At 36.0% G+C, this 12,136-nt stretch overlaps 2 protein-coding genes and 1 non-coding gene across 4 annotated transcripts; all 3 read right to left on the reverse strand.

The window, feature by feature from the left end:
• Positions 1-2,428: 2,428 nt before the first annotated feature.
• Positions 2,429-3,672, reverse strand: LOC116027558 (chemocyanin-like). Its single transcript, XM_031269259.1, has 2 exons — positions 3,498-3,672; positions 2,429-2,931 (listed from the first exon to the last, which is right to left on the reverse strand). Exons 1-2 carry the CDS (start codon positions 3,670-3,672, stop codon positions 2,429-2,431), a joined length of 678 nt encoding a protein of 225 aa, XP_031125119.1.
• Positions 3,673-4,132: 460 nt separating this feature from the next.
• Positions 4,133-4,205, reverse strand: TRNAE-UUC. Its single transcript has one exon. It is a non-coding gene; the product is annotated as a tRNA-Glu (tRNA).
• Positions 4,206-5,180: 975 nt separating this feature from the next.
• LOC116027485 (probable polyamine transporter At1g31830) lies at positions 5,181-10,238 on the reverse strand. Of its 2 annotated transcripts, none has more exons than XM_031269147.1 (2): positions 9,970-10,238; positions 5,181-6,963 (listed from the first exon to the last, which is right to left on the reverse strand). In XM_031269147.1, exons 1-2 carry the CDS (start codon positions 10,162-10,164, stop codon positions 5,506-5,508), a joined length of 1,653 nt encoding a protein of 550 aa, XP_031125007.1. In that variant the 5' UTR covers positions 10,165-10,238; the 3' UTR covers positions 5,181-5,505. The 2 variants fall into 2 exon arrangements, with proteins under 2 accessions (XP_031125007.1, XP_031125008.1); XM_031269148.1 differs by lacking the exon at positions 9,970-10,238 and adding an exon at positions 7,461-7,723.
• Positions 10,239-12,136: the final 1,898 nt, after the last annotated feature.

Below are 12,136 nucleotides of genomic sequence, written 5' to 3' on the forward strand. Positions count from 1 at the left end.
ACAGAATAGCAAGATCAAAAGAACAACTAAGTACACAATAAAAATCAATCATATTCATTTACAAGTATAAAAATGGGAATACAAACATTTTTTTCTGAGCAGGTCTCCGGACAAAAAGTAATGTAGAATATGACAATTTCATTTTGTAAACCAACCATTTCTAGTGACATATAGGAGATGTTTTTTGTTTGGGTGATTTAGAAGAGTAGCAACAACATAACTATGTAGCACAAAACGAGGTGCAACACCCTAAATAAGTAAAATGTACAATTCATACGTAATTAGAAAATTCCATAAAAGATTGAAAGTTGGGTAGTAAAAGTGGTAATGGAATGGAGTATGTGTAAGAGACTATCCTCACACCAGATAGCATACGTCTCAAGGAGTGGATTGGAAGGGTGTTGAATAGTTTGTGATTAAGCATAAGAGTGTAGAGTGTTTGGAAGCTAGTTCAAAGGAATAGATGTGATTCATGTGATAAGAGCAAAATAAAGAAAATGACAATCAAATTGTAATGAAAGACCAACCAACGATTAACAATTAATAGTAAAACTAAGGGCTTGGATTAGGCCACTAAAGTGCAGATGATATAATGTATCCTTGGTTAGAGCTCATGTAATTCATTGACAAGGGAACTAGGAAGACACTACTAGCTAGCTGCCAATGCCGCTCTCGTGGATATTTGACTATATGTCAACTAGTTTAATTTGTATCCCTTTCTCATGGCAAATTAAACTAATTGAGGCAATTAAGCAAACACGTGGTGTTCACATCTCCTTCCAACTCCCTTTTCTCAAAAGTGAGTTAGTGAGAGGTGTGGCTATAGTGAGATCTATTCTCATTGGAGCAACACCTTATCCAAATACCTCTTGCATAATCTGGAAATGTTCTTCAAATCTTCTTCAAAGTTGTATTGATCACACAAATGAAATGTCCAAGAAAACCTCGGAGGGGGTGTGGAGAATGAAAAGTATTCTAAAAATAACCGCATTGTCTATTTATACCCCTCAAATTTGCGCCAAAATGAATAAATCTTAGCTTTCTCGGTGCATGGTTATATCCACACTCACACCGTGGTTTTCATCATAGCTCGCAGCTTTCAGAGGTCAAAGTGGCACTCACGCTGTGAGGTAGACCATAACCATCCACTCTGCGCAGCAGTCCTGCTTTCTAGGTCATTTTTAACATTGTAAATGTCATAATTGAACTTCGTTGTCTTCATTGAAGTTGTAGCTCTTTGAATTATATGTCCAATGCCATTGGAATCACTTGATTTGGACATTCCTATGACGAGATATGCTTAAAATACCAATACATCTATCGTTTGGTAGAGAAAAGCATATATAGTAAAATGTTGTCACGCCGACACCGACACTTACATCAACATGAGCCATGATCCTCACTCCAAAATGCATATTTTTTCATCTCCTTTGTTCATTTGGATCCTCATGTGATGCCATGATACTTCCAGGTTCCAACTTACTCTTTTTCACTTTCTTGACAATCAAGAGAACAAAATGCAATACAAGATCTCAACTACATGGGCTCATATTCCCCATCGATCTCATGAAGATCGGAGGATTATGTATAAGTAGTTCATACCATGTTGTTATCACCCTTACATCGATTTTGTTTCTTGTTCATCTTTTTGTTAACACTTAACAATAAATTAATTTGTTAGGAAAATGATATATGAACTCCATTAAGTAAAACTCTCACTGTTAAATAATGCTCAGCAAAGAATTAAGCATAACACATTGTGTAATACTACACATCATCTCAATAAACAGAGAAATGACAACAACCTTTGGCATTTGTGAAACTACTTAGCCAGAATATACAAACACATCTAGGCTAGATTAGAAAACATTAAACAACACTAAATAGAATTCTTTTTTATTCAACAATAATGATAACATTAGAAAGGTGTAATATAAATCAAATTAATAATGCATTCATAATATTTAGCAGTCAATATTTATTGCTAAATACTGATAATAATAAATCAGACTAAATAAATTGCAAATACCTAAAAACAATTGATTAGTCTTAAAAGAATTTCCCCTTTTTGAAAGGAACAGACTAAATAAATTGCAAATAGCTAAAAACAATTGATTAGTCTTAAAAGAATTTCCCCTTTTTTGAAAGGAAAACCAAGCTTTATAAAACTCAGAAAATCAAATGTTCAATACAAATATAAATAAAAAAGAAAAATAACTGAGATGACAAGGAAGATAACTCAGCTTTTACTAATGCGTGAACAAACTTGTTTGCTGATCGGACAACATAACTAATAGACACTAATCAGATAACATAATTAATAGACACTGATTCAAAGTGTGAGATTGACCATAAGAATAATCCGGTAAAATGCAACATACATAGAATTTCCCATTTTTAATATGTAATTCACTAAATCATCTGGCTATTAGTTGCGTCGTGCAATGGAAAACACAGAGACCGCTACGGCCGCCATTTCCACCCAGAAGTTCACCGGCACCGCAACCGAGCCACTATTCTCGCCGGCGGGAGAATTTGACGGCGACTGATCAGGACTGAGTTTACCACTTGACGGAGATTCATTAAGGGGTGAACCCGCCGGAGAGGAACTGGGCGACGGATTATTTTGAGGCGGCGCCGGCGGATTAATCGGAGACGGGGCCGGGGAAAAAGCCATGGCCGGTGGATTGGTCGGAAGTGAAGGCTGAGACGGGGATGAAGGGGCCAATGGATGGACCAGGATTTGAAGCTTTTGGCCGGATTGACAGCGGCCGGGAATGCTGCAGATGAAGAACCAGCGACCGGGAGTGTCGAGAGGGTAAAACTCTTGGCCGTCGCCGGGGAGGCCGAAGGGTGACGGCGCACGGCAGGCGGCGAAATCCTCCGCGGAAACTCTGAACACATTATCGTTGCTGGGATCGAACTGGAACGCTGATCATCAACGTTGTTATATGTTACAACATTTAGCATCAAACAAGATTCACACACATATATATACAATAAAGAGAATTATTTCTTTTTTTTGGGTAACATGTCTGATGGGTCAGATATTTAATTAATGAGTCAAATATTTTATTAATAGGTCCAATGACCTTATTAATCAAAGATCCAAGGCATCTCAAGAACAGTAAGACTGGTCTCACGCAAGTTTTTGCTTTTTTTTTAAGGTATTAGCAAAATCGCAACCATGAGGGTATGCAGTGGGCAAATCTTGTCTTATGTTCCTATCCTGTAAAAGACTAGGACAAATAAACTAGTCTAGATTGTCTTTATTTGACTGACTGATTCAAACCACGAAAGTCAATAGACCTCTCTGGCTTAAAATCAAACTTGTAACATTGTGGTTAAGTCAACAGCAACGTGATTGCCCTTAGTTGACCAACTCAAATCAAAAAAGTCATAAGTCACTCTCGAGAGTCAAATTTGTAACTGTATAGTTAGCAAGTCAACAACAACCTGATCAATTTGACTATAGAGAGTTTGCATGCATAACTTACAAAGAACATCGCCGACTTGAAAATCTTTTGACGCCGACCATTGTGAGTAATCAACCTTGGTACTATTGTTCCAACCAAAGTAATCTCCAACTCTGTAAATTTGAGTTCCCATTGTTACATCAAACAGCACCAAAAGCACCATTAAAAATGGCAACATTGTAGTGTTCTTAGCCATTGATTCTTGTAGAGGGCTGCAGAGATATGATCTTTTAGATGTATGTACTGGAGTGGGGGAAGAATAGGGTTTATTAGTTTATATATGGAGACTGTATATATGCATGGTAATCTTTAATCTTTGATTGAAACCCTACCTAGATTAGATGTTGTAATTACATTATTATTGGAAAGGTTTTTTGCTAGAGAGTTAATTTCGTCCATTGTTTATTTGATTACCATATTGAAAAATATTTAGAATTTTAGTATACATTTTTTTTTTCTCACAATGCTATCATTATATTCTTAAAAGGTAATAACTGGCATTGTATATATATATATTAAGAAAATAATGTATTTACATGCCATTATTATCATTTTCTTGCTGCAAATTAATGTACTGATTACATGCATGCCATTATTATCATTTTCTTGCTGCAAATAATACCGCAAGTTGGCGAAATTCTAAAAAAGAACAAAATTTCCGTTGCCGGGAATTGAACCCGGGTCTTTCGGGTGAAAGTCGAATATCCTAACCGACTAGACTACAACGGATTGGTGACAAAAGTGAGCATTATTATTTATGTATTGGTAAATCCTGCACTTTGTGTAAGCTATAAGTAGGGGTGTAAATGAGCCGAGCGGCTCGCGAGCTGATCACGAGCCGCTCGGTCAAAGCTCGGTTCGAGCTTGATCAAATTCGAGTTCGAGCCGAGCTCGAGCTCTAATGTCTTAGGCTCGTGCTCGACGAGCCGCTCGCGAGCGATTATATATATTTATTTATTTATTATATGTATACATATAATATTATAGTTTAATTTTAATTGAAACATGAATTTAAAATCAAACACGTTAAATTTGAGTTCAAAATCAGACTCGAACTTGAGTTCGAGCTCAAATTCATGCACGAACTCGAGCTCGAACAATCGAGCTGCTCGAGCCGAACTCGAGCAGCTCGAAAATTGCCGAGCTCGAGCTCGAACATCAATTTTCAAGCTCGATCGAGCTCGAGCCGAACCTTCCTTAACGAGCTCGAGCTCAAGCCACCCTATGTTCGAGCTCGGCTCGGCTCGTTTACACCCCTAGCTGTAAGCATTGAGTAATTCATTGCATGTAAATATTAAGAAAGTGATTTTTTAAGGAGGTACCATTACTCTTTAAATTGCTTTTGTTAGGATTTTTCTTAAAAGGTTGGTTGTTGAAAAGAGAAAATATAGAGATAATCATGACATTTGTTAAGTTTGGATCGCATTACTCATAAACGAGTTTTTTAAGCGAGGAGGGTATGAGAAAGGTTGTTTCACCCTTAATACTGATGATAATAATGGGAACAATTTTTTAACTTCATCCCTGTGACTAATTGAGCTTGCTAGAGTATCCTAAACAGTTAGTTGGATGTTAAGGTGAGACATGTAATATTTTAAGAGTCGAATAGAATTACGAATTTTCTTGATAATGGTTCTCTTAGTCATCATCAAGGCATGCATATGTTTATGAACTTTATAAAGAGCTTGCAAATATGCAGAGAGAGAGAGAAGAACAAGCATCATCACTAGGAAATTTTAGTGGATAAACACAGACTACAATCCCCCCTAAAGCATCAGAGGAGCAGAGAACAGCAACTACCATCAATCTAAAGATAGCATAACTTAAAGGATTTAAGTGTTACAGTTACATCCTTTTATTGGATAAAAGATGGCTCTAATCCTTTCTACAACACTTGAGCTGATATGTGGGAGTGGAGAAAATTATATGCACTGCAGTGCTGGCTTTCGTGTTTCCTGCATTCGAAAATTCGAAAATCACACATTTGCTCGGGGGATGTATGTTATCGTCCAAGAAACCGTACGTGATTTCAGATTAACGATGCAGTGGTCTCGTGAGTGGTTTGATGGATATCAGGAAGATCGGAGCTGACAGAGAATTTCAGCCATCGCTTCTTCTCGACATGCCTGAGGCCCGGTTGCATTACCAGCCCAATCGCGATGGCTCCGAGGCTTATGAGCAAGACTTTGAGGGACGAGAAGGCCAACACCACGCCTATCAGTAAGGTCGGGGGAACGCACATTAGAATGGCTCCGATTGTACCCACGGGTATCTTGTATGGTCGTGGCGCGTCGGGGCTCTTGATCCGAAGCCATACGAATGCTATGAACTCCAAAATCATTCCGAAACAATACAAGAAGTTCTCGGCTGCTACTATCTCCTGAAAGCTCAGCCAGGAAAGTAAAATAACGCCCGATGCAGAGAAGAGAATCCCGATTAGGGGGGTTCCGTGGCGAGACCTCTTCGCGAAAAATTCAGGAAGCATGCCCCTCTCGGCCATTCCAAGAAGCTGAAAAGAGTCGCTGCTCATCTCGGCTACAAACATCCCCATGTTCGACATCGCAGCAGCCCCTTGAACCCACCAACTTAGCCACGCCCCACCGAGGATTTTCGCAATGTCTGAAAAGTAGCCATCGGTCCACAAATCACGCTGGAGCGGGATGGCGCCGGTACCAGTAAGGAGCGGGAAGAAGTACCCCAAAACAACCAAAATCAAAGCGTAAAATAGAGCCTTGGGCAGAGTTCTGTTCGGGTTATGTACTTCTCCCGCTAACGTACTTATCGAATCCCAATAATTCAGATTCCAAAAGATGGTGTTCAGATACAGATTCCAATCTATATTGTGGACATCCACCACTAACCATCTTTCGGGCTTCAACTTTGGAATTGAAATGAACCCCATTACCACAAACGGCAAAATTGAGAAAATCCCCAACAGAACAGCAACCCATCCCACAATCGTCAAACCCCTATAGTTCATATAAGTGAGGACCAAAGTCAGGGCTAATACCGCTATAATTCTTGGAAAGCCACCGCCTAATGCAGGGATCTCGGATTTCAGATAATCCAAGAACAGAACAGGATAGAGCGCATTATCAATAACCCCACTTAGCCATTTCATCCAACCTTGCTGAAAACCCCAATACGGTCCCAGAGCCGAAGAAACCCAAACCACATAACCACCATTTTCAGGAAACATCGTGCCCATCTCAGCAGTTATCAGCGCCTCAGGAACACTCCATATAAACGGGAACACCAAGAATCCAACAAGCGCAAGAAGGGGACCAGCAGCATGCACACTGTCCTCAACACCAAACGGCCCGCCCGACACTTCATAGAAGATGAGAAAAACGAGGGGCAATACAGAAACTTTCCTGCCACTATTCACCCTCGGTGAAGATGGAACTTCATCTATCACAGTGTACGTCGCACCATCATACTCCCCCATTTGAACCGAGGTCTCTCTATTCGGTGTACCCCTATATTTCTGCATCATTCACAACCAAATACTAATAATTACACATTTCCACCACTCCACAAGGTACTAATAATTACACATCCAGAACATCTCCCTGCAGTTTACTTACTCTCACCATCTATTCTAGATACAACTGCCACATCTCAGTTCATCATCAAATATATAAACTCAACAAGAATTAAAGAAATAAGAAACCAAGAATAAAGAATTACATAGACAACTAATTTGTTAAATTGACCACGCAATTAACCTAAACAAATCACACGGCAACTAAAAGTCTTTAATTACTGATCATGGGGACCAATTTTATCAGCAATCAGAACACGCAAAAATAAGCATAAATTCAACACAAGGGCATTTCAGATTCCATGTGAATCGGCCCAGAAAGCAAACTATTTTATATTTTAAATAAGCATAAATAACAGGTCGATATAGCAGACTAAATCAAGAGACGATGGATTCCAGATCTAAGAATACACTCAAGACAGAGAAAGAGAGAGGGGAACCATGAAAGAAAGGCGATTGGGAAGATGAGCTCCGTCATTGTAGGACACAGAGTTGAGAGAAAGCTAGAGACTTTGCGAGTAGAAGCCGCAAATCCATGGCGGATGATGATGGGAAAAGGTAGTTCTTCCGTTCTGGGATTCTGGGTCTCAACGTGGGGCGGCGGATTGTTGCGTCGGTCGGTCGGTCGGTCTCAGCAATTCTTGTTCTGCAACCCGCAGCTCCCAGAGTTCAGTGCGCCCCAATACACTCCATTTTTTCTTTTACTTTTTATAGTAATTTTTATTTCTTATTTTTACTTTTAACATTCTTTTCTTATTTTTATAATAGAATTTGGAGCATTTTTTCCAAAAATTCTTCCTTTAGTAGTCCTTTTGCACACCCATGTGGTGGTGACTTAGGTAAAGGGAACATAAATCACCAAAACTATAATTTTTAAAAATGGCAAGTAATGAAATATGGGAAAACGTGTAAATATAAAACATAATAATATATGAGAGGGGTGGGTTTAAGCTCAAATGGGGTCATTGGGTCAATATGCTCTTTATGCTTGAGAAAATATTTGAAAAAATAGTTATGAATATATACTACACTGTAACAGAGTGTATAAACGTTGACCTTGAATTAATTAGGACATGACTAAAATTTAGTAAGATTAGACTTTTTTTTTTTTGAATACTGGCTATTTGTGCTACAATCGGGTGAGAAAGTATGTTTGAACAGATACTACAATGTAATAGAATTAGTATTAAGATTAGACTTAACCAACGGAATTTAAATATTAGTATTGTATATAAAAAAAATTAAAAAAAGCTAACTAACTAACCGGATTTTATGAACATATATTGCTAAAACTTTGAAAGTGGAAATGACAAACGATTAGGTGAAAGGACAAGTAGCCAAATTTTTAAAATTTTAATTTAATTAAAAACTAATTCAAAAACTAACAAATAGGTAATAAAATAGCTAGCTTAAATTAGTTTTTTTTTTTTTTTTTTGAAGTTCATGGTGGGGGAGTATAAGCAAATATGAATACAAAATTTTAAAATCAATAGTGAGTCTAAAAAAGTTACAACAAAACAATACACAAATTTAAAATTTAAATATAAATTTAATTTTGTAATATTAATATTAACGTATGGGCCGGGCTTATAAATCTCCAACCTGCCTTACTTTATCAAGTGGTAGGACGAGTTGATGTCATAAACTAAATTCATTTTAACATAAACTATAGTAAATAAATTTGTTAGACAATATTTTTTTTTTGAATACTACTAACTTTATTATAATGCAGTATATGTTCATAACTATTTTCTCAACCTTTGCCTTCAAAGAGGCTCGAACTCACCACCTCCCGTATAAAGGAAAAGGTTTGATTCCTTGGCCTCAGCAATTTTGTACTAAGAATTCCAAAAAAAAATTCCGACACTATCAAGAAACATTAAAGGTGCTTAGCAATAATTAAAGGATAAATGTCTTGCGATTGGAGGACAAGTTGATAATAGTGTTGAGATTCTATATAATAATGTTGTAATATTTTTTTGAATAGAATAATGTTGTAATATATTATTAAATAAATAAATATTTTTTAAAGGTCTCGTAGAATTTTCAAGTTCAATTTCTTATTCGTAAATGTGATTTGTTAATATACGTTTATAAATTTTGTAAACTTTTACATATTTTTTTACTAGTCAACTATGATCACAACTATATATCAAATTTGAGACATGTGATTATGCTGGAAGAAAATAATGTTGTTTCATCCACACTTCATAATTCAACTAAACTTTCATTTAGAAAGTTTTCTTTTTCCTTTTTATCATGTAATTAAAAATATTTATATTTGATAAAAGTTTACTGCAAGAAAATGTTGCAAAGAGTAACTAATTAAAGTCTCTAAAGTAGTTTTCAAAAAAAAAAAATCTCTAAAGTAATACTAATAATTTCCCTACAAGGAAATGATATTTTAATTTATTGCTTGCTATGGCAATATAGATTTAGTTTTTTATATATTATGGTATAGCTTTAGATATTTACTTTTTAAATTTTTAACAAAGTAATGTTTTCACTCTGATATTACATGTAAATAAAAGACATTTAGTTCTTAAATTTTTGTATCATGATATGAGGGATTTAACCAAATGTTAAAAAGACTAAAACACAAGGAACACATACACTTTACCCTAGACTACAACTTGCACATGGCTGATATATAGGTTTAAACACTAAACCTAGGTGCTCCTATGCTAGTTCTCATCTCTGACTTTGGGATTGTGAGATGAGATAAATCGTTAGATGTGCCTCAGTGAAATAGGATTTAAGTATTTGCTTTTTGTCTCAAGGTTGAGATCTTCTCCATTGAGAATTCGAATTCAGATATTTGTTGAGTCACTACACCCACACTTATTAATCTTTCGACTATTGTGCGCGAGCGCGCATATATATATATATATATATATAGGCCAGGCGAGTTGTTCATCATAAATGCATGTAATATCCATCATTGATTACCTGATGAGTGGCGTTTGAAGCAATCTTTATGGACTTATCAGAGGCTGCAGCAGCACCCTTAGCAGCAGAGGGTGCAGTGTTATCTTCTGCTGCAACTTGCTGCTGTTGTTTTTCCCCATTGGAGAGCTCAACAATGGCGGATTGCAGCTTCTCAGACTTGCCAGGGCTTCCAGTTTCTGCTTTAGCTGGCAACATCAGCTAGCTGGCTTAGGAAAGCTTGACAAGGAAAAAAGGGGAGAAATTAAAGCATAAAAAATGGGGAAAGAATGAGAGGTGTATAGTAGTTAGAGACCAGAGGGAAAGAATGGAGAAAACAACATTGTAGGCACACTATTCATAGATTAGGATGATATATAGCTATATATTTTCTTGCCACAAGATGGTAGTTGGTGGGGGAGTGATTGGGGTAGTATAGGAACTTAATGGGAATTTAGTTAAAGATAATGATAATCTTGCTTCTTCTTTTTTATTTTATTTTTTGTTTAACATAAAACGGTATCTTAAATCATGCGACTTTATATGAAATTAAGGTGAAGAGTTCGATTCTTGACAATACTACTCTATCGGTTGAGTTGTCTCACATAATCTTCCTAGTATAGTTTACATATTCTGCCTAATTTAATTTACAGGCTATTACACAGGAGCATGCATGATTTATTCTGTTACATGCTTGCAAAGAGTAGTTGCTTGTTTTTCCTTGACAAAAATAATAATATTGCCACTTTATAAGCCAACTTTAATGTCAAACACCCTAATATTCAAATAAAGGAAGTTCAATTATATTACTCTATTAAATAAAGTTTATAGTTTGAAACTTGTGAATTAATGTACCTTGACTTCAACAACTTCGCTTAAGAAGGAAATAAAATACATGTCCCCTCAGTTGGTCATAGCGATAAAGTTTAGAAAGAAATACCAGATATCGAGTCTCACCAGTAATAATGTGAGAGTAACCTCGAGATGTTTTGCCACGCCCTTGGGGTTAAAAATGATTGCATCAAAATTTCGAGAGTCTACATCATTCTTGTCCTAGAAACTTGGTTCTATTATATATTAAAGAGTGTCCTGTGTAATTTGAGTATGAGATATATGATCAAGATAATTAAGAATGATGATGCTTGCCCACATTTGAAAATATTGCAAAAAAAAGTTTTTTTTTATTAAAAAAATTAAAGTATCTTTATAAATATTACAAATAATCTACCAAAATCCAAATGAGTGTTGTATGTAAATATAAAAAAAGTGGCATGACAGAGCATATAATAAATGATTTAATTTGATATAAAGTCATGTGTTTGAGCATGTTGAGTATGTATATATCTAAAATATAAATATATCATGCACATCTAGTGCATAACTATCTGTTTAAATTTTTAGTTTAAACAAAACACACCATGTTGCATGGTAAAAATTTGTTGAAAAGAAAAAAAAAAAAAAAGCATCAACTTTAAAAGGGGAAAAGACAAGTGCCTATAATTACCATGATTAAGGTAGGATAATGATGGTTTTAAACTGAAAACAGGTAGGCAGGCACAATTATAAGGATGGGGCATGGAAGCTTCCAACTTTAGAAACTGGTTAGAAAGCAGTAATCAAGTTAGTACGCACGCTCAAGCATATAAAACTAGATTTCATCCACTGAAATCATACACATATAATGTCGTCGTCTAATTTTCCGGCCTTTTATATTTTTATATTTTGTGAAAAAACCAGGCTGTCCCACAATGATGTATGTTCAAGATTATGGATAGATTAGATAAGTCTAATTGAGTTAGTTAGACAATTGACAATTAACATGATAATTTTGTTTATTGGTTTTTCGGTTTAAACCAACCAGTTATGTGTGACATAGATTGATTTATTTTCTCTTGATCCTTTACCAATTAGAGTTAAAAATTAAATTTTACTAAAAATGTGCATTTAAATAAGGGTTGGCAAAGACCTTGTGGTCTAGTAGCACCAGGTTGCACCTCCACATGAGAGGCGGTGATCGAATTTGAGTTTCAGTGGAGGCGGTATTAGTTCTTTCTGCTTCATTTGGTTGAGAAAGTAATTATGAACATGTACTACATTGTATCAAAGTTAATAGTACTCAAAAAAGTAAGGATTGCATTGTGAGCTTTTTCATGAATCAAAGGTAAATATAGAGACAAATTATACCATAGTA

Source organism: Ipomoea triloba, chromosome 8, assembly GCF_003576645.1.
Source record: "Ipomoea triloba cultivar NCNSP0323 chromosome 8, ASM357664v1".
NCBI classification, from domain to species: Eukaryota; Viridiplantae; Streptophyta; class Magnoliopsida; order Solanales; family Convolvulaceae; genus Ipomoea; species Ipomoea triloba.

Coding starts and splice junctions, on each gene's coding strand:
- LOC116027558 (XM_031269259.1), bottom strand. CDS start 3,672: ATGGCTAAGAACACTACAATGTTGCCATTTTTAATGGTGCTTTTGGTG. Junction 2,932..3,497: donor TCAAGTCGGCGATGTTCTTT/GTAAGTTATGCA, acceptor GTTGATGATCAG/CGTTCCAGTTCGATCCCAGC.
- LOC116027485 (XM_031269147.1), bottom strand. CDS start 10,164: ATGTTGCCAGCTAAAGCAGAAACTGGAAGCCCTGGCAAGTCTGAGAAG. Junction 6,964..9,969: donor CTTCAAACGCCACTCATCAG/GTAATCAATGAT, acceptor TGAATGATGCAG/AAATATAGGGGTACACCGAA.